Below are 27,607 nucleotides of genomic sequence, written 5' to 3' on the forward strand. Positions count from 1 at the left end.
TTAATTTGCATCTTTGCAGCCTAAAGTTTACATTATTGTAATTATTGTAATTCTACACTACACCAATAGTATTCAAGTATACCATTATGTAATATAGTAGACATCTTATATCAGAGGTCTTCAAACTTGGCCCTTTTATGACTTGTGGACTTCAACTCCCAGAATTCCTCAGCCAGCGTCTGGAGACAAGCCCTTGTACCGATTGATTGTCCTCACTGTCTTAATATTGTCTTAATTTGGGGTTAGGTATTAGAACATGGGATTGCTGTTGCGGTCCTCTTTGTAATGTCAAGCACACTAACCCCCTCTCACTGGTGCACAGGGAAATCATAGATTCTGTTGCTGTAGCTGTCCGGTGACAGAGCTAGGAAAATTTCAGTAGCCACATTGAACTTTTCCACTTAAGTTTGATTTTAGCCAAGAAGCCATCCCATTTTTTACCCTCGTCTTATTATTATTTTTTCTACGTCTGAACATCTTAGCTGATAACAAACCACCCAACTCCAGCTATGTATCATCACCTTATCCATCTTAATTGTTACAATTTCTACAGCTTGGGTGGCTTACCAAAGTCAGTGGCACTTTTATTAGTGGCTATATGTATTAGTGATAACTATTCTGTTCTAAGTATGTGTCAAATTGCAGTGATTGCATAATGACCAAACTTGCATTGGGAAGTTATAGACACAAACCCAGCTTTTCCTACTCCTACTTGCATTGCAATATTGTGCACAAAGACCCACGTCACGTGGTTTGCAGGGCAAAATTGCCATTCATGTTTTGGTGTGAGCTGCCCTATGGCTATCAAGCTTCCGGACTTGTGCTGGAACCCAGTTTTAAGGAACTTCTCTCTAGCAGAGTTGCTAGAGAGAAGTTAGAGAACTAGAAAGAATTCCCTGGAGATGGGCTCCAGCAACTTGGAAAAGTGAACCTTTGGTTCCGGTGACCGACCCAGATTGGATCCCGCAATATTATCCTGGGACATGTATATTTGCATTCATTCGTGAGATATAATCACGTTCAATATAACTGGGATATTTTTTTTTTAATTTCACAATCAACTTCTTTTGCAGTCAGTTAGCTGTTTCTCTCTTCCTTCCCCATCCTGCCTCACTGCTGACCAGATTATTATTTCTTTTCCATGAAACCTCAGAATAAACGGCTCCTGTCCTCCCTTATGTAATTGCGAAACAAAACATCAACGTCAGCAGCACACGCTAATGTATTTTCAGCCCCAAAGCCTGGAGGCTTTGAGTTAACACCCGAATGAAACTATTCCAAAGATTTATCTCTGGGGTTTTACTAGTTTTTTTTTCCTTTAGTGACTAACTGCAGCATGTGTAAAAGGATATTGAGACTCAGATGGATGCATCAAGAAGTATCAATGATTGTTACCTGCCGAGGTGTTACAAGAAATTTCATCGGTTGCAACGAAGACGAATTGATTTCTGCAAGAGAAGATAAGATTCACAATACTGCTTGCTGACTGGGAAATGGGTTTGATGCCAATTGATTTTGTTTACAGAAGGGTTAAAAGGGATGGAGGCATTTCCTTCTAATGAAGGTAGAGACGAGTTTCATTGGCAAAGCTCAATAACTCAAGAATATCTAAATTGCTAAGAGAGACATAAGGGTGACTCTGGAATATATGCACAATTCTAGCCTGGAGAACTCCCAGTTGGAGGAAACCAAGGCTCTTATGCTAAATTATAATTCAGATGTTTCCTTTTTGTAAATGAAGGAACATTTGTATCCACTAAAGCAAAGCGGTGCTAATTGTAAAAGGAACCTAGCAAGACCAAAAAAAAAAAAAAAAGGGGGGGGGGAGTAATAAAACACTGAAAGCAAAATCTTGGGGTCTTTCGTATTTCTAGAACAGACACAAATATGTTTTGTGGATAAAAATTTTACAAAGCATATTATGGCCCCCCATATCCTCATAACACCATTATTACGAAGCTGCAGCATGGATATTGATCTTAAATCATCACTTGCCAAATGCATTGGTTCTGCCTTTTAAACGAGGGTTGTGAAGGAGGCAGCCTTTTTTTTTTTAAAGCTATCTTTAAAAAAAGAAAAAGAACAGAAAAAGAGGAAGGGAAGGAGGAATTATGATGATTATTAATCATTAACTATTATTACGCGATCACATCTCCGGTCTGGACCATCATGCCTGATCATTTCCTCATGCAATCATTCCAGTTTAAGGCTGGCAGAAGTGATATGTCTTCGGTGAAAGGTGCACCATGCACAACAGCCTGGGAACCCCCAGCAAGCACCACTGAAATGTACGGCAGATGTGCAGCGGTGGGAGAGGCAGGGCCGAGTGACGGAGGGCACGCAGCCTTGGTCCCAAATCTCTGCCACCCACTAGCTGATCTCGTGCTCTGTCCAAGCAGTCTCCAGGGCAGGCAAACACACAAATTGGGTGCTTGGTGTGTGGGCTGCCACCAAGGTCCTCCAAAGCAACTTAGACAGCAAAACGAGTTATAATACGAACCCTCCTTCCCAGCGGTCCACACATCCACATCTTTTGCTCCCATTAAAAACAAGGGGATGTTTCTGGTTGTATGCTATGGGTTAAGATGACAGTAATTTCATCCTGCAGACATCTTGTTTGAGGTGAGAAGACTCAAATTTTGCAGTCTCTATCGGACTAGGAAAGGAAGACCAGGGGAACACTTCCTGCCAGATTTCTCTGAGTTGTATATAATAATAATAATAATAATAACAATAATAATAATAATAATAATAATAATAATAATAATGGATAAGGACTCGATAGGTAGACAAAATGCCAAATCCAGTCTGAACATCTGGCTGACTGTGCGATGATCAATAATAATAATAATAATAATAATGATGATGATCATGATCATGATGAGATGATGATGATGATGATGGAAGGGACCTTGGAGATCATCTAGTCCAATCCCCTGCTCAGGCAGGAATATAAGGTTAACTATACCATTCCTATTGATTAAAGACAATGGATTAGATAAGTTTATCAGAACTGTTTGTGAACTTTCTGCATGTTAAATACAATAATGGATTTAATAATAATACTAATAAAGTTGGAAGGGACCTTGGAGGTCATCTATTCCAACCCTCTGCTCAGGCAGGAAACCCTATACCATTTCAGACAAATGGCTGTCTAGTCTCTATATGACACCAGATCTGATTTCTACTACCAGTTCATTGATTCGTTGACAGATATTCATTCATTGACTCATTCATTCATTGACTCACTCATTCATTCATTCATTCATTCATTCATTCATTCATTCATTCATTCATTCATTCATTCATTCATTGTATCTAATCACATGTGGCCAAATAAAGTATTCATTTCAATTCAATTTGTTGATTCATTCATTCATTCATTCAATTTATATGACCACCCATCCCCAAGTGGCTAACAATGATTGAAATATAAAAAAACAAAAACACACACATACAAACACATCTAAAACAGCAGTCCTGGTAGAAACAGTTCTGTCAATAACAATTAAGATAACCAAAGGCTCAACCCCACCTGCTGAACACCAGGCCTGGTAACATAATCAAAGTCTTTAAGGCCTTACGGAATAACTTCCGACAATAATTTCCCAGAATTCACATTGCCGGCTTATTCCTTTTAAGATGCTCTAATTACTTTGTATGGAACTGGTGGGTAAACTCTTGGTGCCAGCCAACATCTGGGGAGAGAACATTAGGATCAGTGGGAAGGATCATGTCAAATAAATGGGCAGGAATAAATATTTCCCTGTTGAAGAACATGCACATAGTGTTTCAAGTGGGTTAAGCTTGATTTAAGCATCACACATAAGAGGGGATGAGTTTCTCTACTATAAAGAGGCAATATATCACTCCACTAAAATGGTTCCAGTGATGTTAGATAATTTGGCAGGTGGAGAGCCAGTTTTAGGGATGACGATATGCCCACCCTTAACATAACCCAAAGTGTTTCAGCTTGCTAAAGCCTCAAGGGAGCAAACAAAATAGAACAATGCCACACACCTCAGCGTCAGCTGAATACTAAGAACAACATACTGGGCAAGATCTTAGCACTGTACTTTTCTGGACAGAGAGCTTTGATGTTGCTCCTGGGATCTATTGGAGATACTCTCTGATCTTAGGAATCACAAATGCTGCTACCATCCCTAGAACTACTTTGACCTTTAAAAATGTCTTCCAGTTTATTCCTATTAAAACTGCCTTACCCACCTCCTCTGAACTTCTGCCCAACATTTTCTCTCTTTCTTTTCGTCAGTCTCAGATCCTCATCATCATGTTTCCCAAAGCCTTGGAGAAGGTTCGTTTGGAAGTGCAACATAGGATTTGATGCTGGCTTACTCAACTAACCAACATAAATATACCAACTAGCCTCAAAATGGTACCGTTTTTCATATTTTTAAACAAAGGACGTCAGTGATTAATGGTTCATGGAAATAAAGATGGAGGTGGCATGGATAATTTATTGCACAGTCAATAAGAGATGGATGAATTTCTGGTGCATGATGATGAGAGATGATTGTGCTGCCTGCCACTTCAGAAAAGTTCAGCCTACATGCCCAGGAATATCTTCAGATTTTTGATATCTGTCTTATACTTGGGAATATAGCCTTTCTGGGCATGGATAGTCTCGTGCTAACACACGTCTGAACAGTCATAACAAAATGAGTTCAGTGTCTGAAGACAATCCCAGGACACAACCTCATGTCTATAGGATGTGGGGAGATGCAAACAATGTTAGTGTTGGCTGGATGCCCTAGGTCAGTGATGGCGAACCTTTTAGAGACTGAGTGCCCAAACTGCAACCCCAAACCCACTTATGCATTGTCGAGTGCTGGGTGGGTGTAGCCCATTGGCTGGGTGTGGCCAATTGGGTGGGCATGGCTGCGGTGGTAATGGCAGATTGGGTGGGACTAAAAAGTTCAATCAATCAATTTTAATTTTGCAAGATTTTTTTTTTCCTGCGAGAAGTTGAAATTGACTGATTGAAACTTTTTTTTTTTTTGCACGTCACCCCAGTCCTAGTCCTGAAGGCCTAGGACTGGGGCGATGGCGCACATGCCCACAGAGAGGGCTCTGAGTGCCGTCTCTGGTACCCATGCCATAGGTTCACCACCACTGTCCTAGGTAATATGCAAAAGGCAATGGGTATTCACAATTGCTTGAATATGTTGAGAAACTGCCTGAGTTCATAAAAGAAATATTGCTGAATCGTTGCTTAAAGAGGAAAAAAACATGATTCAATTTTTGAAAGAATGTTTGTGGGTCTAACTATGTCATGGTCTGTCTGAATAAAATGTCTATTTTGCTTTTTTTTTCCCCTTATTTTTCATTAAATATTTAAACACGTGGGACCAGGTCTCCATTGTGGTGGCAATTCAATGGGCTATAGAGGAGTCAGGGTGCCTTTGAATAAACAATGATTTGTCACCCCAGCTCCATAAGGATAATGCAGGCCATACATTTTCTGTGGACAATTCTGTTAAATTAAGTTACGGTGTTATAGTCTGAAACATTCCCTTTATTATTACAAATTAGTACCTAGCTTACTGGCATTCTCAGCTATAATTGACAGAGACTATTTTTTTCTGCAAATTTCCTGCCCTTACTAGCTTCCAGTTCTTTATCTCAGTCTCGGGTCCTCTACAACAGCGACCCCAAACTTTTGGGCACCAGGGACCGGTTCCATGGAGAGAGGTTTTTCCACAGACTGGAGGGGACATGGTTTCGTGTGCTGCCTGCATCCCATGGATGGGATGCTTTGCTTGTTTGTGCAGCCTGGTTTCTGGCATGCCATGGACCGGTGCTGGTCCATGGACTAGATGTTGGGGACCCCTCTCTACAAGAAACTGGGGAGTTTGAGGGTACTGGGCAAGATCTTAGCCCTTCACTTTTCTGGATAGAGACTTTGATGTTGTTCCTGGAATCTATTGTTGATACTCTCCGATCTTAGGAATCACAACTGCTCCTACCATCCCTAGAGCCACTTTGACCTTTCTTTCCACATCATCTCTAGTTCTTCCTTCTGGCCCTGGCCCTTCTTCAGCTTCTCATATTACTGATGTTGCTGTCCCTTGGCATCACTATATTTATCTCTACTGCTGTCTTCTGGTCCTTGTCTACTACCATGTTATCTGGTGATTGGCTAGTACCTGCCTGGATCTGAATGTCCCACAGGATTGTAACCTTTGCCCTCTTATTCTTCACAACCTTCTTGGGATGTGTGTCTGTGTGTGGGTGTGTGAGTCTGTGTATGATGATAGCTCAAATTTAGTAAAGGTGTACAGACTGACTCCAATCCAGTTCATAGGGTTGGTTTGCTTGGGATCTAGTCAACTGGATCCAATCTGAATCAATTTTGGAAAAAAAAAAAACCAAACCCCAAATTGATTCAATTGTCCAAGATCCCTTCCAAATGAGACACCGAATGTGATGAAATTATTGGATCCCAACTGCTGATCTGGTGAAAGGCAACCTCGTCAAACTGCCTTCAAATGGAATCTCTGTTCCAAAGCTTTGCACACAAACACACAAATCAGCAGAAGCCTCCCCTTGCACCCTTCCCTGTCTGCTTTGGAGAACGTGCTCGGATCATTTATGGCATTATTAGGCAGTGCATCCACTTAGAACAGGGGTAGGCAACCTTGGCTCTTTTATGACTCGTGGACGTCAACTCCCAGAATTCCTGAGCCAGCATGGCTCAGCTTGGAAACCTCTCCCTTCCCCTCAGCATGGCTGGCTCAGGAATTCTGGGAGTTGGAGTCCACCAGTCATAAAAGAGCCAAGGTTGCCTACCCCTGACTTAGAGGAAAGTAAGAATGAAGGAATTAGAAGAGCAGAACTTCCCAGTGAAACATCTCGATATGTTTCTAGGGCCAGAGAAAATATCTCGTACAGGGGCAGCACAGTTATCGCCAGGGGAAAATGGGCTTTGTACAACTGGCACACCTTCCATGGGAAAAGTGTCGCTCACCATAGCTATGGACTTTGATCTAAATCAGCTGTGATCAGTGGGGCCAGTGATCAGAGATTATTGGAAGTACTGTATGGTACAACTGTCATAAACAGCACCAAGTTGCTGATTTTTTAGAAGATGAGAAATTTCTGGTAATGAAGACTGAGATTTCCACTGGGTTATGGTCCTTCATATTACGAATCTTCCTCCTCCTCTCCACAAACCCCACTCCCTTCTGGCACTGATGAGGTGACCTAGTTTGGTAATGCAATGTCTGCAAGAAAAAACTAAGCTCAGAGAGCACCAAGGACCCCACAGTCATCGTCGTCATCCTCCTCCTCCCTTCTCTTCCACTCCACAAATCCCACTCCCTTCTAGCACAGTCCTCCTCCCCCCCCCCTCCTCCTCCTCCTCCTCCTCCTCCTCCTCCTCCTCCTCCTCCTCCTCCTCCTCCTCCTCCTCCTCCTCCTCCCTTCTCTTCCACTCCACAAACCCCACTCCCTTCTAGCACTAATGAGGTGACCTAGTTTGGTAATGCAATGTCTGCAAGAAAACAATCAAGCTCAGAGAGCACCAAGGACCCCACAGTGATCGTCCTCCTCCTCCTCTTCCTCCTCATCTTCATCCTCCTTTCAAAATCAATCAGACCTAACTTCATTCAGACCATTTTTCAGCCAAGCTCTCCTTTCATTCCAAGTTGCTGGCAGTGATACTGGATCATTACAACAGCAGATGACATGGTGAAATATGTTTGCTTTATAATGTAAAGAAAACCTTTTGTAACATTGCCCTTCAGCAGGAGAACAAGAATATTGAACAAGAACCACACCGGAAACATTCTCCTTGATATTTAGTTTTAGGTGTGCATAAAAAAAGTTATCCCCCATGTCTGTGTGAGCAGACATTCTAGAATTGGCTGCAAAGAAGTCAATTCCTATTATGGAAGCTTAGAAGTAAATGCCTGTTTTTTTTTTTTTTTCAGGGAAAGTCATACAATCTCCATTTTGGCTTTTTGTAACTATTTTTGGTTTGAAATAGGCAAGTACAAGAGCATCTGATTATTCTTAGCTACATGTTCCTAGGATACAGTGATATACCAGGGATAAAATATACATCAAAGGAGAGTGTTACATCTGTGCTTTCCTTCCTGTAAGAGCTGTGTTAGTGCACACAATTAAAGTTTCTTTTTCTTTTTTTTTCTGATCCTGAAAGTAATTTTGCACAGAGTTAATTCTGTTCAGGAGTAACCTGAGCCTCCCTGCCAAGAAACAGCTGAGCTGTACAGAATCCAGGTACTCAGTGCCAAAATAGTAAAATAGAAATAATAATACTTTTTTTTTTAATGAGGAACTGCACCATCAAAACTGAGAAGAGGAAGGCCACATCTTTAAAGACAAAAGCACATTAGCTGATATGTATCCAGATGACAGCATAGAAATATAATTATCTCAGGGGGCTGCAACAAGGTGGACTGTGAAACTTTTACCTAGTACAAACCATGAATATGAAGCACCCTGTACTCCATTCGTTGCATGATTTAGCTTTAATCCAACCTGGATTAAATACCTATTGAAAGAAAGGGCTGTTCTTTGTAGGAAAAGCTATACCATCGAAATGTGAGACTCAATACCTTCAAGGACAACTTTAAATTATCCCTTGGCAAAATGCAGAAGTGATTTGCAGTTGTCTTTTTCATAGTTTGCCATTCTCCGAGGTATTTTTTTTCCCAACTGTTTTATTTTATTAATGGGTTTCCTGGCCAAATAGCCATCAATAGAGCTGTGTAACCTTGGGATCTGCCTTCTATCTATCTATCTATCTATCTATCTATCTATCTATCTATCTATCTATCTATCTATCTATCTATCTATCTATCTATCTATCTATCTATCTATCATCTATCCATCCATTTATTTTAGTTTAGTTTTTCACTCTTTCAATCTTAAATTTGATTCATCTTATTTAGGGTGTTTTAATCTTACGTAATCCATATGTACTTTTATGTCCCATTCTTGTCATACATACATTTTTACAGGCAATTCTGCCAAATAGCAGTAGTTTTTCATCTCTCTCTCTCTCTCTCTTTCCCTCCCTCCCTCCCTCCCTTCCTACCTCTCTCTCTCTCACACACACACACATTGTATGTATTTCCACACACATTCACGTATTCTGCATTTCTCATCTGCCCAATGGCTGCAGCACACTTTTTTTTTCAGGGAATTTTACCTAACAACATGCTTTTTGTACTTCTGTTTTCATTCATGCATACATTTTTAATATATAAAACCAAAACAAAATGAAATGAAACCAAATCAAAACAAATCAAAACAAAACAAAACAGACAAGGTTTATATTAGAGAACAAATAGTACATTGCATGTGGGTACACTGGAATAATGAAATACAGTTACATTGCAATTCATGCCTTGAATTGGAAAGTAAACCATATTTTTCTCTTGCTCCTAGCTAGACATGGTGCTGAAGAGTCCTGGGGCTCCTTGATCAGGTCATGATGTCCAAATTCGGCCATGGCTTGTCTAATCCAATGTTTTTCAACCTCAACAACTTGAAGAAGGGTGGACTTCAACTCCCAGAATCTACCAATCAGCCCGAGAAGGGTGGACTTCAACTACCAGAATCTACCAGTCAGCTCTGGGAGTTGAAGTCCACCCTTCTTCACGTTACTGAGACTGAAAAACACTGGTCTAATCCTTTAAAGTAAGTTCATGGAAAAACCCTACATTTTCTGCTTTGAGCTCCGTCAAGGCTTGATAACCACACAATAAACAGAATATTGTGTTAATGCTGCAACTCTACAATGGGTGGTAAAAAAGCATATGGCTTTCAGACGCTGATATTAATTATATCCCTTTCATATTATGCGATACCATGTGATGTAAATGCATGAATGCCCGGACACATCAGGTTTTCTGGGCTCAGAGAATTTTTGGATGGATGGGAATTGGGAGCTGCACAAAGTCTCCATTCTGTGTAAAACTGCCTGGGAGATGGGGAGATCCTTATCTTCGAAGACAGAGGCTTGATTGTGAGACATCACAGATAACCCAGTCTAAATCCCTTCTATTTTTACTGTTGACATTCTCTTAACTCTCTTCCAAGATGCAATGGATCAGGTTATAAAACAGAGAGAGGGATGGGAGTAGCCAGTCCACATGACAGAAGCCCACCTTTGAGGTCAGTTCAAGCAAGCCATTCTCCAAATCAATGGGATGGATCTGTCAAAACCTAGACATAGCGTTACAGACATTATCAACACATCAAGTAACCATGCAGTGACATCACATTACATCCCGCTGCCATGCAGAGATTAGCCCTACATCTTGAGGAGCATCACTTGAAAGTTTGGCCAGACTTTCTCCCTCCCTGGAGGCATCTGTCCTGCATAAAAGATCAGATCCACAAATGAAGATCCCATTCAACTGATTTATTGCTAATCTACCTACACCCAGGAGTCTTAACAGAATAACAGAGTTGGAAGGGACCTTGGAGGTCTTCCAGTCCAACACCTGGCTCAAGTAGGAGACCCTTGACCATTTCAAACAAATGGCTGTCCAGTCTCTTCTTAAAATCCTCCAGTGAAGGAGCACCCACAACTTCTGAAGGCAAGCCCTTCCACTAGTTAATTGTTCTCACTGTTAGGAAATTTCTCCTTAGTTCTAGATTCCTTCTCTCTTTGACTAATTTCCATCCATTGTTTCTTGTCTTGCCTTCTGGTGCTTTGGAAAGTAGATTGATCCCCCCCTCTTCTTTATGGCAGCCCCTTAGATATTGGAAGACTACTATCATGTCACCCCTGGTCCTTCTTTTCACTAGACTAGACTTATCCAATTCCTGCAACTGTTCTTCATGTTTTAGCCTCCTGACCCCTAATCCTCTTTGTTGCTCTTTGCTGCACTCTTCCCAGAGTCTCGACATCTTTTCAACTAAGAGTTAGCATCTGCTGGGAGTTAGATAAGAGTGAACAGAATTCAAGGGGGTTGGATTTGGCCTGCTTGTGATTATCTAGAGATTCTAGGCTGATCCCTCTTTTAACTCCACCCCCAGGTTCTGCCATTCCTTCCCCTACAGCATCTCACACATTCATTTCTTTTCTCGTTCTCTTTCCTAAAAATGAATTGATTGCAAAGGTGTGTGTTTCCAGTTTGTGCTTATTTGTGGACGCTGTAGCAGAGAATGATAGGATCTCTCTTCCTGTTAGGGCCCTCTAGAAAGGGACAATGATAGAGAATACTAAAAGTTCTCTAATCATATTCCCCACTGGTGGGAAGGTTCAAATCCCATGTTTCCTCAAAAGGAAGATTACAAGTAAGGCACTTTCTGTGGTGCCAGCATTTCTTTTCTTTAAATACCATATGTGCAAAGAGGTTTGAAGTGTGTGAAAATCAGACACAACTGTTTTTCATATCCAAAATGACATTGAAATAGCAAGTCATAATTCTTACTCCAGATCTGCCATTCATCCAATCTACTCCTCCATTACTTCATTTTCTTGGGGGAAGTGAAGAGGTATGACAGAGCTTGCAAGTTAAATATATGTATATATGTTACTTAATTTTTGAGTGTTCAAGAAATAGTTATTTTTATGACTGTGGTATATCATCCACTACACATCTTATTCCATACCGGGAATGCCTCTTTTTGCATTAAGAGCTACTTAATTCTTTTTGTGGTTGGTCAAACGTATGCAAATTTTGGATTCAGCAATATGAGTATGACAGATGGATACTGTAGGACATAATAGTAACCTTCATTATTCTATGCTTCATTTAACACGGAATCTCCTGTTTCCTTATATAAAACCTCTGCATCCAATCAGATTCTGCTCTGTCTCACTTAAAAAAAATATGCTAGAATCTTGCCATAAACTGATACTCAATTGTACTCCAGCCACAACGTATGTTTTAAAGGAATTTTTTTTCACCTTACTATTTAGAAAGAAGGCTGAGAAAATATCTACTGACCCCTCACATCCTGGATATCAAGACATTTTTTCTTCTGTGCCATCACTCTGCTAAACACCTAATTTCCACAGCACTGTCCTCTACCTAAAGCTATTTACCCATGTTGTAAGGCTGTATTGCTAGTATCCTTGTCATCTTCTCATCTTTCTCATCTCTTGTCTCTCCGACAACCTTCTCCTATTGTTCTATTACGATTTATCAATTACTGTTTCTATCTTATGATTTAGGTACATATGCACACAATTCTGGAAGATTTAACAACATGTTGTATGTGTAATACAATTTTATTACAACATATATTTGTAATAAAAAAAATCATTATAAAATGGTAAGAGATGGCTGGAGAAATAATTACTGTTAGATACTGTAAACTCACAGCAAAGGACATGAAAGGAAAGGTTAATTGGGAAGAAAAGATTGTTTTGCCACATTTTACTATTTAGTATAGAATAGAATAGAGCTGGAAGGGACCCTGGAGGTCTTCTAGTCCAGCTCAAGCAGTAGAACCTATATCATTTCAGACAAATGATTGTCCAGTCTCTTCTTAAAAAACTTCTAATGTTGGAGGGATTTAGAAGGGATCAACATCCTCAAGGAATGCAGACATTATTTCGGACAAAAACAAAATTCATATCTTTGTTTGAATGGGGAAATATAGTAGAAAGTTGATAAGCAGAATTACTTAGCAACTAAAATATAATTTGAAGAATCCATGTTTGCATAAACTGTTGTGTTGCATAATATTCTTTACTTAGCTTATTTAAAGTAGTTTTAGAATTTCCTCTAGACAGAGAAAAAGAAAAAGAAATTTTAATGGATTTGCAACTAGCCATAAAAAAAAAAAAAAACAAATCTCGATTCTGCTGGAGATACACACATTCAAATACAACCTCCCCCCCCCCGCCAAATAATACTCAAATGAACTAAATCCATTTAAAGTACCAATGATTATGCAAATGACTGATATTAATGTGATTCTAATTATACATAAAGAGAGAATTTGAATGTTTAGCATGCCAGGGATAATTTATAATTCAAAAATAGAGGAAGCAACTCTTGCATTGTTAATTACCTGATTCGGCTGGCTTTGACAATATTTCATTGTGTTGTCAGCCAGATTCTCAGAAGTGAAGTAAACTCATTAAATGGGAAAATGTAAATACTGTTAAATGCAGTTCCAGGTTTTGTGTGCCTGCATTAAGCTTCAGTGCTGCATAGCACTGTAAGCAGTGGTGGAATTCAGCCAGTTTGCACCACTTCGGCAGAACCGGTAGCTAATTTTTTGTTGCCCAGGCCCAGAATGGACTTCCAGAAGTAACATCCAGAGAACCGGTTGTTCACCTATTTGAATCCAACTACTGACTGTAAGCCATGCTAGGGGTTGAAAACCAACTAGAGATCCTTTGTCCTTCACTCATGCTCTAAATTATGTCCAAATGGAAAGATGCGGATAATGTAATACTTGGGACAGAATGTCAATAGCATTATACCAGAAGAAATATCCATCTGGAGATCCTGATCAGTAGAACTTCTCTGACAAAGGGATAAGGAAAATTAATTAATGGCTGAACTGCCCAGGCTTGGTGCTAGCAACCTCACCAATATTTGAAATCCATTGTAAGATGGTTCCTCTTCAGAAAACACCACACTAATATATCTCGGAAATTCTTAGATTCTGATAAAACATTCAAAAATGTTTTGCTAAGAATGAGAACTTATGATCGAGTGTTCTCCAAAGAGAGATTGGGAAAGTCCTCCTTAGACAAGAAAAGGTCTAAGTCATCTTGAGGGACATCAAAGTAATGTCCGTATAGCATTACTCTAGTCTGCAGCATGAGACTTATACAACCATGGTCAATGGCAGAAGGACATTATGAGTAGGTTATAGGAGGGTGAACCAGAGGTTTGCACGTGTCTCTGCAAGGGCCCCTGCTGCAGATAATCATGATGAAAACATAATGACTCCGCTGAGACATTGTATGGAGAGATCATTGTTTTTCCTGGATTGATGTACCATGGACAATTGAACAGGGCTAGAGATTGCCCAAGTATCCCAAGCAGGTTGGTTCCAAGAATGCTGGAATATACAAATAAATAAAATTGGGATCTGAAAATGGGTTCTCAAGCAGGACTCTGGGGATCTTGTATACAAATTAAACAACATAGAAAACTGAAAAGGTAGGACTAGAAAATCAAGAGAGTAATATTATGAATGCCAAGGCACCTGTGAATTTGTGCCAACAGGATTCTTGCTACGCTATTGAGTTACACACAATACTTTGGCACAGGAGGAGGGAGCAGCTGCCTTCTTCTCTCTAAGCAAAGGCAAGAACAACAAGCTTTCTCTACAAGATCATTTTAAAGAATGAGTGCTGGTGAAATACTCAAGGATAGACCATTGAAGGGCTCAGAAAATCCTATCATTGTGGGCAACTGACATCTGCTTTTGCACACTGGAATGGACCCCAAACGTTGCATTTTGTTGAACTCCTAGGCAACTGTTATCCTTATCTACTTGTAGCATTTTTGCACCTCCCTATTCCAAATTCGTCTTGAATGGTAGCTTAGGAAAAATGGGAGGGCAAACCTGAGAATGTTCACTCTTACTCTTGACCTTTCTAAATACCCTGGGACAGATCTTCCTAGGATTGAGTGGAAATCTTTGGATCAAATTAGTTTGATTGTGGAAGCCATTGAATTTTACCAAGTGGATGTGCCTTCTCTCCCCAAAGCCAGCCCCAGCAACACTGCCTGTCTGTTCTCCAGTGCATTCTGTCCTGCAATCCAAGGAATGCCTCATTCACGATATATAAATGAAGACTCCATGTCCAGCTGACAGCATCTAAAAAGGCTAAATCATGACAACTGGAGCAAAGTTTAGATGCTACATTCACAAGTCTTCCCCACTTTTCACTTCACTATACTAGAAATCTTTGCAGTTTGCCTAGACAGTTTGGTAGCAGATTGGAGCTCTACAAAGATATTATTTATAGCCATTTCTCACTATCTCCCCAGAGCCTGCAAATTTGGGGGCATTGAGGTTTTTTTGTAGAATAAATCTGGAATGGTATCTTGGTCTCTGGGAAGTTAGGTTAGGATAGTGGGTGCTGATGGCTGCCAACGGTTTGTGGTTAGGATAGTGGGTGCTGATGGCTGCCAACGGTTTGTGCTTTATGGCCTTCTCTTTCTCATCAGAAACTACAAGTAGCATAACCTCCTTCCTCATCTGCACACCTGCTATCGCATGCATATTCCTATCTACTACGATATTCCAGCTGAACATGTTTTTGTCATGCCTCTCCTAGGAGTTCTAAGTTAGATGTTTCTTACCCAGATTGCTTGGTGGATCTAAAAGAGATAACAATGAATTTGCTCAGCTTCTATCACTTGATCAACCAACAGGTTGATCAAACAATCCTTTGCTGGAGAGCCCACCAGGGGTACGCAAAGAGAGAATGCACAGTTGCAGCTTATACTCCATGTCCTAAATGTGTACACACTCCATAGTTTTATAACTTTGTAGATATAGGCCATCTTCTACTATTGGTTGCATCGAAATCCCATGTCATCTCATGTCATCTCCATAAAGTTACATTTTCCCTATGCTCTGAAATGAACCCATTAGCAACCCATTTAGTGCTTTCCTGCACACTGCTCTTAATTTAACCAAGTTGAAGAATGCCCTTTGATGTAACCAGCCACGATGCCATCCTCCTTTCTTTCTGCAGCGCCCCTTAAGAGAGAGAACCTGGAGGACATTTGCTAAGACCCGATCCCCCCACATTGAAACATTCCTAGTTGATTTGTCTGCTTAGTCTCTAAGTAATGGTGAGACCTCTTGGGGAAGTTTGCTCTTGACGACCCAGCAATCTTCTCAGCCTTGCAAGCTCACAGAGAAAGTACTTGTAGCGAACCCCATGCACAACGACACACCTTTGTGGAAATGTAATGTGAGTTCTCGAGCGGTGCTTCATTGCCATCCATTTTCCTCAAGAGGAAACACAAAAAGAAAAAAAGAAAGAAAGAAAGAAAAAGGAAAGAAAACAAAGCCTAACTCCATCTGCACATCAGGCACAAACAGCAGAACCCAAGTGACACGTCTAAGAATCCGGACGTCCGGGAAAACAACACGAAACAAAATAGATTAACTTGCTTACCTGTCAGAACCCAGCATGCCTCAGCCAGCTCATGCAAATTTGTTTTATTCATCAAACATGTTTGTGTGTGTGTGTGTGTGTGTGTGTGTGTGTGTGTCTTCACTGCCAGAACATGATAAGCACATTAGGAAGGCCACACGGCATGCAGAGCTTTAACATTCATTGTTCCACATAAATATATAAATATATATCTATATTTCTCTTCAGAAACAGATCCATGAACAGCACTTTGAGAATCTAGGCGCCCATCCCAAGACCTGTTTCACCTTTAGAGGCTCTTTTTTTGTGTGTGTGTGTCTTCCTCAAAATGGAATAACATTTCTTGAAAATATTCTCCATCTACAACTCTAGAATTTGATTCTTGTTCTAATCACCTTGCCTGGTCTTGTGAGGGAAGTGCAAAAAAAAAATCCCAAAACCCATCTCTGAGCTAACATTCAAATCTTTTTTCTCCCATATCTTTCTTTCTCTCCTTCTTGATTGCTGAATGCGGATTTAATTGTAACTGGAGAAAACTCTTATTCTTGCCTAATGGGTTTGGTATTAAAAAAAAGATCGTATTGAATGTCTGTTGAATTTATTTTGAGGGTGCAAGGTATAGATTGAAAATATTTTGTGCATCAGATACTTCATTTTTTTTATGTCCAAATCTCAAGAATTCAGCAACCTTGCCTCCAAGATTTTAAGATTTTTTTTCCCCAATGTCATTGGCAAGACTAATAACCAGATCTCACCAGATTTTACAATCCCATGAAATTTCAGCTACTTTAATTTAACTATTATTTAATTTGGGAGTTTTGCAAATGCTACCATGGGTATTCACTGATGCTGTGATGTTCCTGTTCTTGTTAATTTCCAGCTAATAGGCAGAAGGGAAAAACTCCAGGGTTTGCTAAGGGAGACACTGAAGAATAGATTTAATTCGTCGGATGAAATCAATAACTCTGTTTGCAGACATTTTTCCCAGTGGATGAACACCCCAACCGTTGCATTTTTGCAATAAGCTGAAGCTAGATGGTTACTGTTAACTTTGGTTTAAGTTCCTCTATAGCTTCATGTCTTATTCAGTTCAGCTGGATTTTTTTTTAAAATTAATGGTTAAGTGCATCATAGCATTCAGGAAGGAGTTAATTCAGGACCCAGCTTAAACACGTTCTGTTTACAGGGCAATCTTCGATATGTTTACTCAGAGGAGTAAGAGGTGAGTTTCACTCCTCAGTAACTGAGACACTTAGAAATTACTTTCGAATAGAGCACAAACAGGCTTACACTGTTACAGCTTTAATGCTATGCGCACTTATTTAGATGTGCATCCTGCTTCTGATACACAGACTTGATTTAGTGGCTTGAGGGTTTAAACGTGTTGTGGGAATAAGACTATAGAAAAGAGGAGAGATAGGAGTCTTTGCTTTTCACTTTCCTTATCCCCTGTTTGCTTCATCTAATTCTCATGCTCGCTTGTAAATATTTTCAAAAGCCATGGGAAAATGCACATGCATTTTCACGTACCCTCTACTGCTTGTGTATACCCCTTTCCCTAATGTACTGCTTTGGGGAACATGTCTCAATGGGTGTATTTTTTGCAAATAGTTCTCTCTTTCCCCCCCTAGAAAGTATAGTTTGCCTGCTGACTTTGCCCTGACAGATGAACAGGTGAATTCCACTTCCCTCAGTTGGTACCCTCCATGTGTGTGGGATGCCGTTTATCATAATGATGGGCCCGGATGTTGAACAGACAGAGGTTACCTCACTGGAAAAGAACTGTCAAGTCTTACTCATAGCTATTCATGGATTTCAAGTCTAGAAGCTCTTGCTGTGCATGGAGCAAGGAAAGACCCTGGTGACACAAAAGCCAAGGTGGGTCCAAGGAGCGCTGTGCTTCCCAGGTCAAGGATCTATTCAGTACAAAAGAAACTCTTACCTATCACTGTAGGCAGTGGCAGTAGCGGTAGTAGGTTGGGCGTACCGATAGGCAGCGTATCCCCCCTGCAACACAAAGTTTTTCATAATCAGACAAGAAATCCAGAGAGCAGGTAAAATGCAGCCCCCCCACATGTGCCCTACCTTTACAAAAAATAAGCCATTTTAGGTTTTTCATGATCCGCTGGAGAGATGTCTATGGAGATTGTCATTCATCCAGGTCATGGTTTTAATAATAATAATAATAATAATAATAATAATAATAATAATACACCATTGGCATTGACAAATTCGCTATTAGTCAATTGCAAAAGGCAACCTTACTAGGAACTGCTTCCATCCTGCGACGATATCTGTAATATCATCAAACATCCACATCTGCCTATCCCAGGTCCTGGGTAAGGACTCGATAGGTAGACAAAATGCCAAATCCAGTCTGAACATCTGGCTGACTGTGCGATGATCCATAATAATAATAATAGTAAAGATGGAAGGGACCTTGGAGGTCATCGAGTCCAACCCCCTGCTCAGGCAGGCAGGAAACCCTACACCATTTCAGACAGATGGCTGTTCAGTCTCTTCTTAAAAACTTCCAGTGCTGGAGCATTCACCGCTTCTGGAGGCAGGTTGTTCCACTGGTTAATTGTTCTCACTGTCAGGAAGTTTCTCCTTAGTTCTAGGTTGCTTCTCTCCTTGACGAGTTTCCATCCGTTGCTTTTTGTTCTGCCCTCAGGCGCTTTGGAGAATAGCTTGACTCCCTCTTCTTTGGGGCAACCCCTGAGATATTGGAACACTGCTATCCCAAAGGTGTATTTCAAAAGACAATGGGACTTTCTTATTTTTTTTTTAAAAAAAATGTTTCCCTTCTCATTGAAGAAGCTTCTTCAGTGCTGACCTCAGAAATGAATGAATGAGAATTGAAGCATTTTTCAGAAAAACAAAACAAAACCCAAGAAAGTCCCGTTTCCTTTTGAAAAGCACCTTTGGGATGAAGGGATTCCCCAGGGATGTCTGGGGAAACGACAGGTTTTGCTGATACAACAGCTGGATGAATAGGAAGCCTCCATGAGGATGGCAACATTGGAGGCGGGGCTTGAAAGGAAAGGCAATTTGCTGAAGAAAGCTATGGGTAGCTTCCACAGGTGGGAACTCCAAAAAGTTTAGGGAAGTAGATTTCCTAATTCCCACCACATATGATAGTATGTTCCACTTGTCAAATTACATTTCCAACATTTAGGGGAGACATTGGTATACATTTTAGCCAATCTTGTGGGTGGGAGATGCCCTCTATAAAACATTTTGTAGAGGTTCTCTTTGTAAGAGGAGGTGGCCAAAGTAAGGGTCTTGTTTCTTGCCCATAGTTCTTGCCAGATGTGCAGATCAAAATTAAGACCAAAGTCCTTGCTCCAATTCAACATAGTCACTTTTACTTGTTCCTCGTATATTGCCTGATCTAACAAATAATGGTATAATTTTTTAATCATTTTATCCTCTGACCCAAATATTATTTTATCCAATTCTATTGTTAAAAGGCTTAGATATATTGATAAGAAAGTGGAGGAAAGAGATGTAAGGCCAATGGCTTTGACAGAGTATGTGACTTTGTCATGGTTAATGGTTTAGCATGCTGCAAAGACCAAACCAATTGCAGTTAAGGCAACAAGCCATAGTTAAAACAAATCATGCTTCAGGAATGTGTTGGGAATTCAGAGATCTGGGCAGTGGTCTAGCTACAGCAATATGAGTTTCATGCAAAGCTTGAAAGTTGTTTTAACCATGGGTTCTTTAACAAGCTAAATCTATCTTGAGGTTGATTTGGTCGATAACTGTGTCTGGCTTCTTCTCCTTTGTTCCTAGCTGCTCCTGTTTGCAGTTGATTTGCCTACATTTCAATAGGTTGGTTTGGTGTTTGGATGGGAGACAGAAAAAAATCAGTAGAAAGATGCAATCAAACCAGGGATCCAACATCACTTTTGACCAAAATTACAATCGGTAAGTCAGAATGTAATCGTGGTTTCAAATAATTGAGCATCCTGAAGCAAGCAAAGTTCTGTTCTCTTCTTTGCTGACCCTGGGGACTCATCTCAGCTAGTCAAAAAAAGTTATCAGGTGGTCTTCTTCCTCCAGTAGAGATTTGAATATGGGTCCTTCAAGCCTCAGATCTTCCAGTAGAGTTAATAATAATCATAATAATAATAGCTGACTGTGTTCAGCAGGTCAGCAGTTCGAATCTCACCGGCTCAAGGTTGACTCAGCCTTCCATCCTTCCGAGGTAGGTAAAATGAGGACCCAGATTGTTGGGGGCAATGTAAATATATATATACATTGCTTACTGGTGTATACCACTTAGAGAGTGCTTGCACTTAAAGCGGTATATAAGTCTCATAAATAAATAAATAATAATAATGATGATGATGATGATGATGATAAAGTTGGAATGGACCTTGGAGGTCATCTAGTCCAACCCCCTGCTCAGGCAGGAGCCCTACACTATTTTGGACAAATGGCTGTCCAGTTTCTTCTTAAAAACTTCCAGTGTTGGAGCATTCACCGCTTCTGGAGGCAGGTGGTTCCACTGGTTAATTGTTCTAGCTGTCAGGAAGTTTCTCCTTAATTCTAGGTTGCTTCTCTCTTTGGTTAGTTTCAATCTATTGCTTCCTGTCCTGCCTTCAGGTGCTTTAGAGAAAAGCTTGACTCCCTCTTCTTTGGGGCAGCTCCTGAGATATTGGAACACTGCTATCATGTCCCCCCTCGTCCTTCTCTTCATTAAACTAGACATACCCAATTCCAGCAACCATTCCTTATATGTTCTAACAACTTGCCCATTTACCTTCTAGAAATCAAAGTCCTTATAAAATAGCTATTTTCTGCTCTTCATTCCTGTGAAACTCAGCATTCTTATTCACCTCTCTCAATGCGCTCTTACAAAGCAGAAGGAAAAACTTTGAGGTCAAGAGATGCATGGGGAATTATACATCATGGAGGCGGCAGCCCTGATGCATGAATTTAAATAGGCATCATCGTAACACAAATTTTAGTCTAAGCCAGGAAAGCAGACTAGTTTTCATTCCTGTTCTTGGCCCTGCATTTTTTATCCTGCTTTCACTTGTGATACTAGTGAGGAAAAACAAATAAAATACAACTTTGGGGGCTGCCATCCTAGTATGGTGGGGATAGATAAGACTTTATGACAGTCATAGACCAAAAAGGAAGAGACCATATAACAAAACAGAGCAAAGCCATTAGCATAACTATGAGCTTCTATTACAGCTCGTGGTGGCGGGGGGGGGGGGGGGAGGGAGTTTACACACAAAGCTTGGCAACATTTAAGGACAACAGAATTGCCTTTGTTATCTGATAGGCAATGTGAGCAAAATAAATCAGAATGCCCTGTGCATTTAGAAGGGGGGGGGGAGATCACTTGCAAATCGGTGTCCCTGTGGAACTGGCAGCAAAAAACACAACACAGGCTGTGCTTTCTGCTGCACCTGCATCACAGGAGCAAAACTGCTGCAGGGGGAACATTAAAACAAGGCAAAGATGAAGCGCTTCTCAATTCTGAAACTGTGTTCTTATCCAGCTAACTGGCCAAATTGTACTTGGAAGCTGGCTGATAATGAACACATCATGGGCACAAGCTGCACCGTCCAATTGGCCTTCTCTTGTCTAGAATTGCTTCTTTCAAAATTCAGTTGTCCAAAGAGCATAGAAGTGAAATTTCCCAGTAATATATTTTTTTCCCAGGTGGATTCAAGCTCTAGTATGGCAGAGCTTTGATGGCTTTGTAAATTGAATACTTGTGCCTTTGAAGGTAAGTAATTGGGGCAGTGGTGGCGAACCTATGGCACGGGTGCCAGAGGCGGCACTCGGAGCCCTCTCTGTGGGCACGCGTGCCGTCGCCCCAGTCCTAGGCCTTCAGCTGGGTTTTATAAAACCTTTTCGCTTTAGGCCTCCACCGCTGGGTGCAAAAAAAAAAAAAAAGTTTCAGTCAGTCAATTTCAACTTCTCGCGGGGAAAAAAAAGATCTTGCAAAGTTGGAATTGATTGATTGAACTTTTTAGTCCCACCCAGTCTGCCGTTACCACCGCAGCCACGCCCTCCCAATGGGCCACACCCACCCGGCACTTGATGACGCATAAGTGGGTTTTGGGTTGCAGTTTGGGCACTTAGTCTCTAAAAGGTTTGCCATCACTGAACTGGGGTGTCATTGTGGTTCCATTTTGCAAGGGCTAAGACAACTTCATTTTGAGATTTTTAGGTAACTGTTCTCAGTTTTGTGTACTTGACTATCTTTGACATTTACTGCTAATACCGCGTAAAAGCATGCTAAAAATAGTTCCTACGACAGATTTTTTTTTAAGCAAACTAGGCAAGTTTAAGATGTGTAGACCTCAGCTCCCAGAACCCCCCAGTCAATCATGCTGGCCGGAGAATTCTGTGGGTTGAGGTCCACAGGTCTTAAACTTACCATGTTCGAGAAACAGTGCTTTGCAATATTCTGCTGGAAGGTCTCCTCCTATTTTAGGGTGCCTTTTACCATTTGTGGAAGTTAATGGATGTGAGATGATTATGTCAGTTGTTGATTTTTGATCTGCACGTTATTGATGTGGCAGTTAGTGGAATTTATTCTGCCAATTAGATTTTCAGTTGCGAAAGTGGGTCTGTAACATTCATGTTATGGAACAATTTGACTCTAATTAGTAGTTATATTTTTCTTTTACCTACACAGTACTATTTCACTGTAGATCTGGTAACATGCTTAGCTTCTGACATGACATAAAGGCATAAATAAGGCTGCTACTAATTAGGATTCTGCAACTCAAATTAAATTTTGCTCCTCAAACAGAAACCTACCCCAAACAGCAGAACAACCTTGCCATTTGATTATAATCATGATGAAGTTGCGACTATCAGTCTAATAAATGAATTTAAAAATAGCCACATGCTTCAAGATTTACAGACTAGTGCTATGTTTGTGTCATGCACACTGGAAAATCTGGCACAGTGATACTCAATTTTACTGCCAACAGTATAGTCGGGGCAGCCTGGGGAACAAATAAAGCTATCATTTAGTTAGGAGTGCTCTTTAATTTTGGATTTAAACCTGCTAGAGTTAAATTACAGTTTGTAAAAGTTCTAGAAAGCTCCTACATGTTGGGATTAATGAATCATTGTTAGAAAAACCAGTCCTCAGTGAGATAATAATAATAATAATAATAATAATAATAATAATAATAATAATAGTAAAGTTGGAAGGGACCTCGGAGGTCCAACCCCCTGCTCAGACAGGAAACCCTATACCATTTCGGACAAATGGCTGTCCAGTCTCTTCTTAAAAACTTCCAGTGTTGGAACATTTACTGCTTCTGGAGGCAGGTTGTTCCACAGGTTAAATGTTCTAACTGTCAGGAAGTTTCTCCTTAGTTCTAGGTTGCTTCTCTCCTTCATTAGTTTCCACCCGTTGCTTCTTGTCCTGCCTTCAGGCACTTTGAAGAATAGCTTGACTCCCTCTTCTTTGTGGCAGCCCCTGAGATATTGGAACACTGCTCTCATGTCCCCCCCCCCCGTCCTTCTCTTCATTAAATTAGACATACCCAATTCCAGCAACCGTTCCTTATATGTTTTAGCCTCCAGTCCCCTAATCATCTTTGTTGCTCTTCTCTGTACTCTTTCTAGAGTCTCAACATCTTTTTTACATCGTGGTGACCAAAACTGGATGCAGATGAAAACATTCTATCTCACTTGTGCTATTTCAGAATGCATATGGAGAAGTCCATAATGGAAAACTCTAATTCAAAAATACATGTGTAGAAAGCAAACATCCTTGGGAGAAGAATAGGGAAGAAGATTGCTTTAACCCCAACAATGATTTACTCTGGACTGGAACACAGATTTCTACCAGAAGTCCTTATTTATTAGTTGGAAGAGATTTAACCCATGGAAGATATATAGGAAAAAGTAAGGCTGGAAGGACATTCAAAGGTATGAGACAAAAGCACAGATGTCTGTTGGGTTTGGTTATAAAAATGTCAAGATGGGGTGTCCGTGATGGCATAATTGACAATCAGCTTTTTTTTTTAATACACGATGCACATAAAAAGCAAGCAGAACTTTGATGATGCCATTAGACCTCTCATCTTGATTTTTTTTTTTTTTACTATACCTTATGGACACTTCTGGCTGAAAAATCTGATTTTTGGAGTAAGGCAAGGAGACAGGGTGAAGTGGAGAAGGAATGTAGGCACCAGGTGTCTCTGTTCTTGTGCACTGGGGTAACAATAAATCGTACGAGAGCGATGGGGCAACTCAACCACGTGCAGAGAAGAATCTGCCATGGAATAAGATGTGGAAGATGCTTCAAGTAGAAACAAACCCTTTTTTTTTTCTTTTAGAAAAAGGCAGCAGATTGGTGGGTATTATAGAAAAGGAGATACTTGGAGAAGGGATACAAATGAAGTGGACATTTAGCTACCCAATAGTTGCAGGGTTCATCAAGCAGGGAGTATCCCCAGATTATGTGATACAGATAATAATTAGAATAGAGCTGGAAGGGACCTTGGAGGTCTTCTAGTCCAGCCCCCTGCTCAAGCAGGAGCCCCTATATCATTTCAGACACGATATGTTCACTGCCTTATTTGTAAAAATAATAAGGGCGGGATACAAATAAACAAAATGCATAAATGTTTTTTAGCAAAATATATGAACCTGCCCATATAGCATTATCTCCACAGGGTGATGAACAAGCTTACCTAACCACTAAAATATGGATTTAGCCCTAGAATATAGCCATCAAGGGACATGAGAAAATAAGGGGAAATTTGAAAATGGAGCATATGCTACTGTTTTGAGAGTTCAGAATGTTCTTTTGAGACAATAAGTAAATATGTCTGAAAACCATTTCCAATCCAACTCATCGAAAAGCACCAGATTGGGACAACTGAATATTCTTTCCAGTTGAGGGAACTACTATAGCTTTAAAAACTCTTGAAAGTCTATCTATCTATCTATCTATCTATCTATCTATCTATCTATCTATCTATCTATCTATCTATCTATCTAGTCTGTCTTTCTGTCTGTCAGTCCATCCATCCATCCATCCATCTCTATCTATCTATCTATCTATCTATCTATCTATCTATCTATCTATCTATCTATCTATCTATCTATCTATCATCTATCTATCATCATCTATCTATCTATCTATTAAATTTATATGCTTATCATCTCATTATGCAAAGCACGTTTTAGTGTAGAAGACCACGGTTGCAATAAATCCACAGAAATGTTGCTTTCTATTTTTAAAAGTTACAATGAACCCGTCTGTGAAGCACTTGAGTTTTGTAAGCACACAGCAATAGAAAAATTATGAGGATCTGCATTAATTTGGAGATATTGTAATGGTGTAGTTTAATTTGGGATCTGTTAATTTGTGTCATTACAAAAATTATTTAATAATAATGGCTTCTGAATGTAAATTACAGAAAATGTAATTAGACAAACGAAGCTTAATAGTGCCTAAATACGTGTATGGCTTTATGTTTTCCTGGTGTGTATTTTCCCCTGTTTTCCCCCTGTTTTCCTCAAAAGGAACTAGCACAATGTTTGTGGATGTTCATTTGTGTGTGCAAAAGAAAAAAAAAAAGTTAATGATGAAGTATATGTCTTCTCTATGTCTAGTCTAGTGAAAAGAAGGCCTAGGGGAGATATGATTATAGTGTTCCAGTATTTGAGGGGTTGTCGCAAAGATGAGGGGGTCAAACTATTCTCCAAAGCACCTGAAGGCAGGACAAGAAGCAACGGGTGGAAACTAACCAAGGAGAGAAGAAACTTAGAACTAAGGTGCAATTTCCAGACAGTGAGAACAATTAATAGTGAAACGGCTTGCTTTCAGAAGTTGTGGGTACTCCATCACTGGAGGCTTTTAAGAAGAGACTGGACAGCCATTTGGTTGGATTAGATGACCTCCAATTTCCCTTCCAACTCTGTTATTCAATGTTACGTTATTTTAAAAACATATAAAAGCTTGTTCCAGCTCACTGAAATGTCCTTCTATCTAGGGCAGAGGAAATTGGTTTTGATTCTAAATAAAAAATATGGGGTAAGTCGGATAAGGAAACCTACAGAATCCTAGCTGAAATACGTTTTAAATCCAATTTTTTTACTGGTTTATGGGACATTTCCGTAATAAACAGTTCCTCCATCCCCAGAATTAATATTTACTTGTATGTGACAAGTGAAGCTGTTCAATTAAGCGAAGCAAAGCCAAGACACAATGCGCTTACATGTTGGGAAGGAACGGTGTGCAGTGATGCGTCGATGATCAAACTGTGAAAACAGCCACACTTCCTGTTCAACAGACCACGATGTTATCTCAACCATTTCCAAATGATCTCCCTGCATGCCAATTAACAGCCAGAACTGGGTCTCCATAGATAAGACAAACAACATTTACATTCCAATTAGAACTTGCCCATCTCATTCTCCATTGGGATTGGAAAGGTGATCCCATCATTTAACCGAGAGTTAATAGAAGGAGAGGACAAATCGGTGGGCTTTGCTTGAGATGGACCTCCCGCCAGGCCCTGATTTTGCTGTTAACGTAAGCACTGAAATTAAGATCCAATTTAATTAGGAAGCCTCTTTAAAATTCATTCCAGAATTGGAGCAGGCTTAGCTTGTTTGTTCTTACTATTCTCCCATTCCCTGCTGCACACAAAGCTTTTAGGAATACTCGTAATAGTAGTACAGTCAAATGGCAGCATCATAAAAGATTGGCAGCGATTATCTGTACTCCATTCCTTCTTATAGAAAACTAAGTAAGTAGATAAATAAGTAGATAAATAAAATAAGATAGAGTAGGTCTATTCTCGTGAAAAGAAGTAGGAGTGACACAATAGCAGTATTCCAATATTTGAGGGGCTGCCACAAGGAAGAGGGGTCGACCTATTCTCCAAAGCTTCTGAAGGTAGAACAAGGAGTAACGGATGGAAACTTATCAAGGAGAGATCCAGTCTAGAACTGAGAAATTTCCTAACAGTGGAATTGCTTTCCTCCAGAAGTTGTGGATGCTCCATCACTTGAAATTTTTAAGAAGAGATTGGACAGACATTTGTACAGAATGTTTGAGCAGGAGGGTAGAAGACCTCCATTGTCCCTTCCACAGCTCTGTTATTCTTGTGAGTTTCTTTTTCATATTCTCCTGTTTCTCAGGAACATATATTTTCCAAAACTTTCCCTTAGTGTTTCACTCGGCCCCTTCTCAATCCCAGGGCCAGTTTAAGTTCCATCTCACATTTTCTTTTGTCTCAGAACTGAATCATCTTTGCTGAAACTCTTAATAGCGTATCGATCCCGGCCAGATCTACCTTCCTTCACAAGAGGGATCATTTGAACACTCTTTAGATATAAAATTGCACCAATGGCCTTTCAAAACACTTCACCAAATTTAGAAGTAGCGAAACATTATTGATAATTCCTTGGATTTTTTTTTTTTTTTTTTAGCTGAAACAGAATTTATCCAGCCATTTTTCAGGAACATTAACTGTGGCATGAACATAGCTGCTGAATCTACCTCATCTT

General features: G+C 40.1%; 1 protein-coding gene across 11 annotated transcripts in view; it reads right to left on the reverse strand.

Moving 5' to 3' along the window:
- Positions 1-27,607, reverse strand: part of RBFOX1 (RNA binding fox-1 homolog 1) — a 1,591,566-nt gene that overhangs the window by 22,469 nt on the left and 1,541,490 nt on the right. For 9 of the 11 annotated variants that reach the window (XM_039349790.1, XM_039349788.1, XM_039349787.1 and 6 more), the window contains 2 exons: positions 18,030-18,094; positions 1,396-1,448 (listed from right to left, as the gene is read on the reverse strand). In XM_039349790.1, the coding sequence (XP_039205724.1) occupies positions 1,396-1,448; positions 18,030-18,094 (118 nt within the window). The remainder of the gene's footprint in view (positions 1-1,395; positions 1,449-18,029; positions 18,095-27,607) is intronic. The other 2 variants (XM_039349789.1, XM_039349793.1) reach the window with 1 other exon arrangement.

The sequence above is a fragment of the Crotalus tigris genome, unplaced genomic scaffold, assembly GCF_016545835.1.
Source record: "Crotalus tigris isolate CLP2741 ecotype Arizona unplaced genomic scaffold, ASM1654583v1 scf7180000018301.7375997, whole genome shotgun sequence".
NCBI lineage: Eukaryota > Metazoa > Chordata > Lepidosauria > Squamata > Viperidae > Crotalus > Crotalus tigris.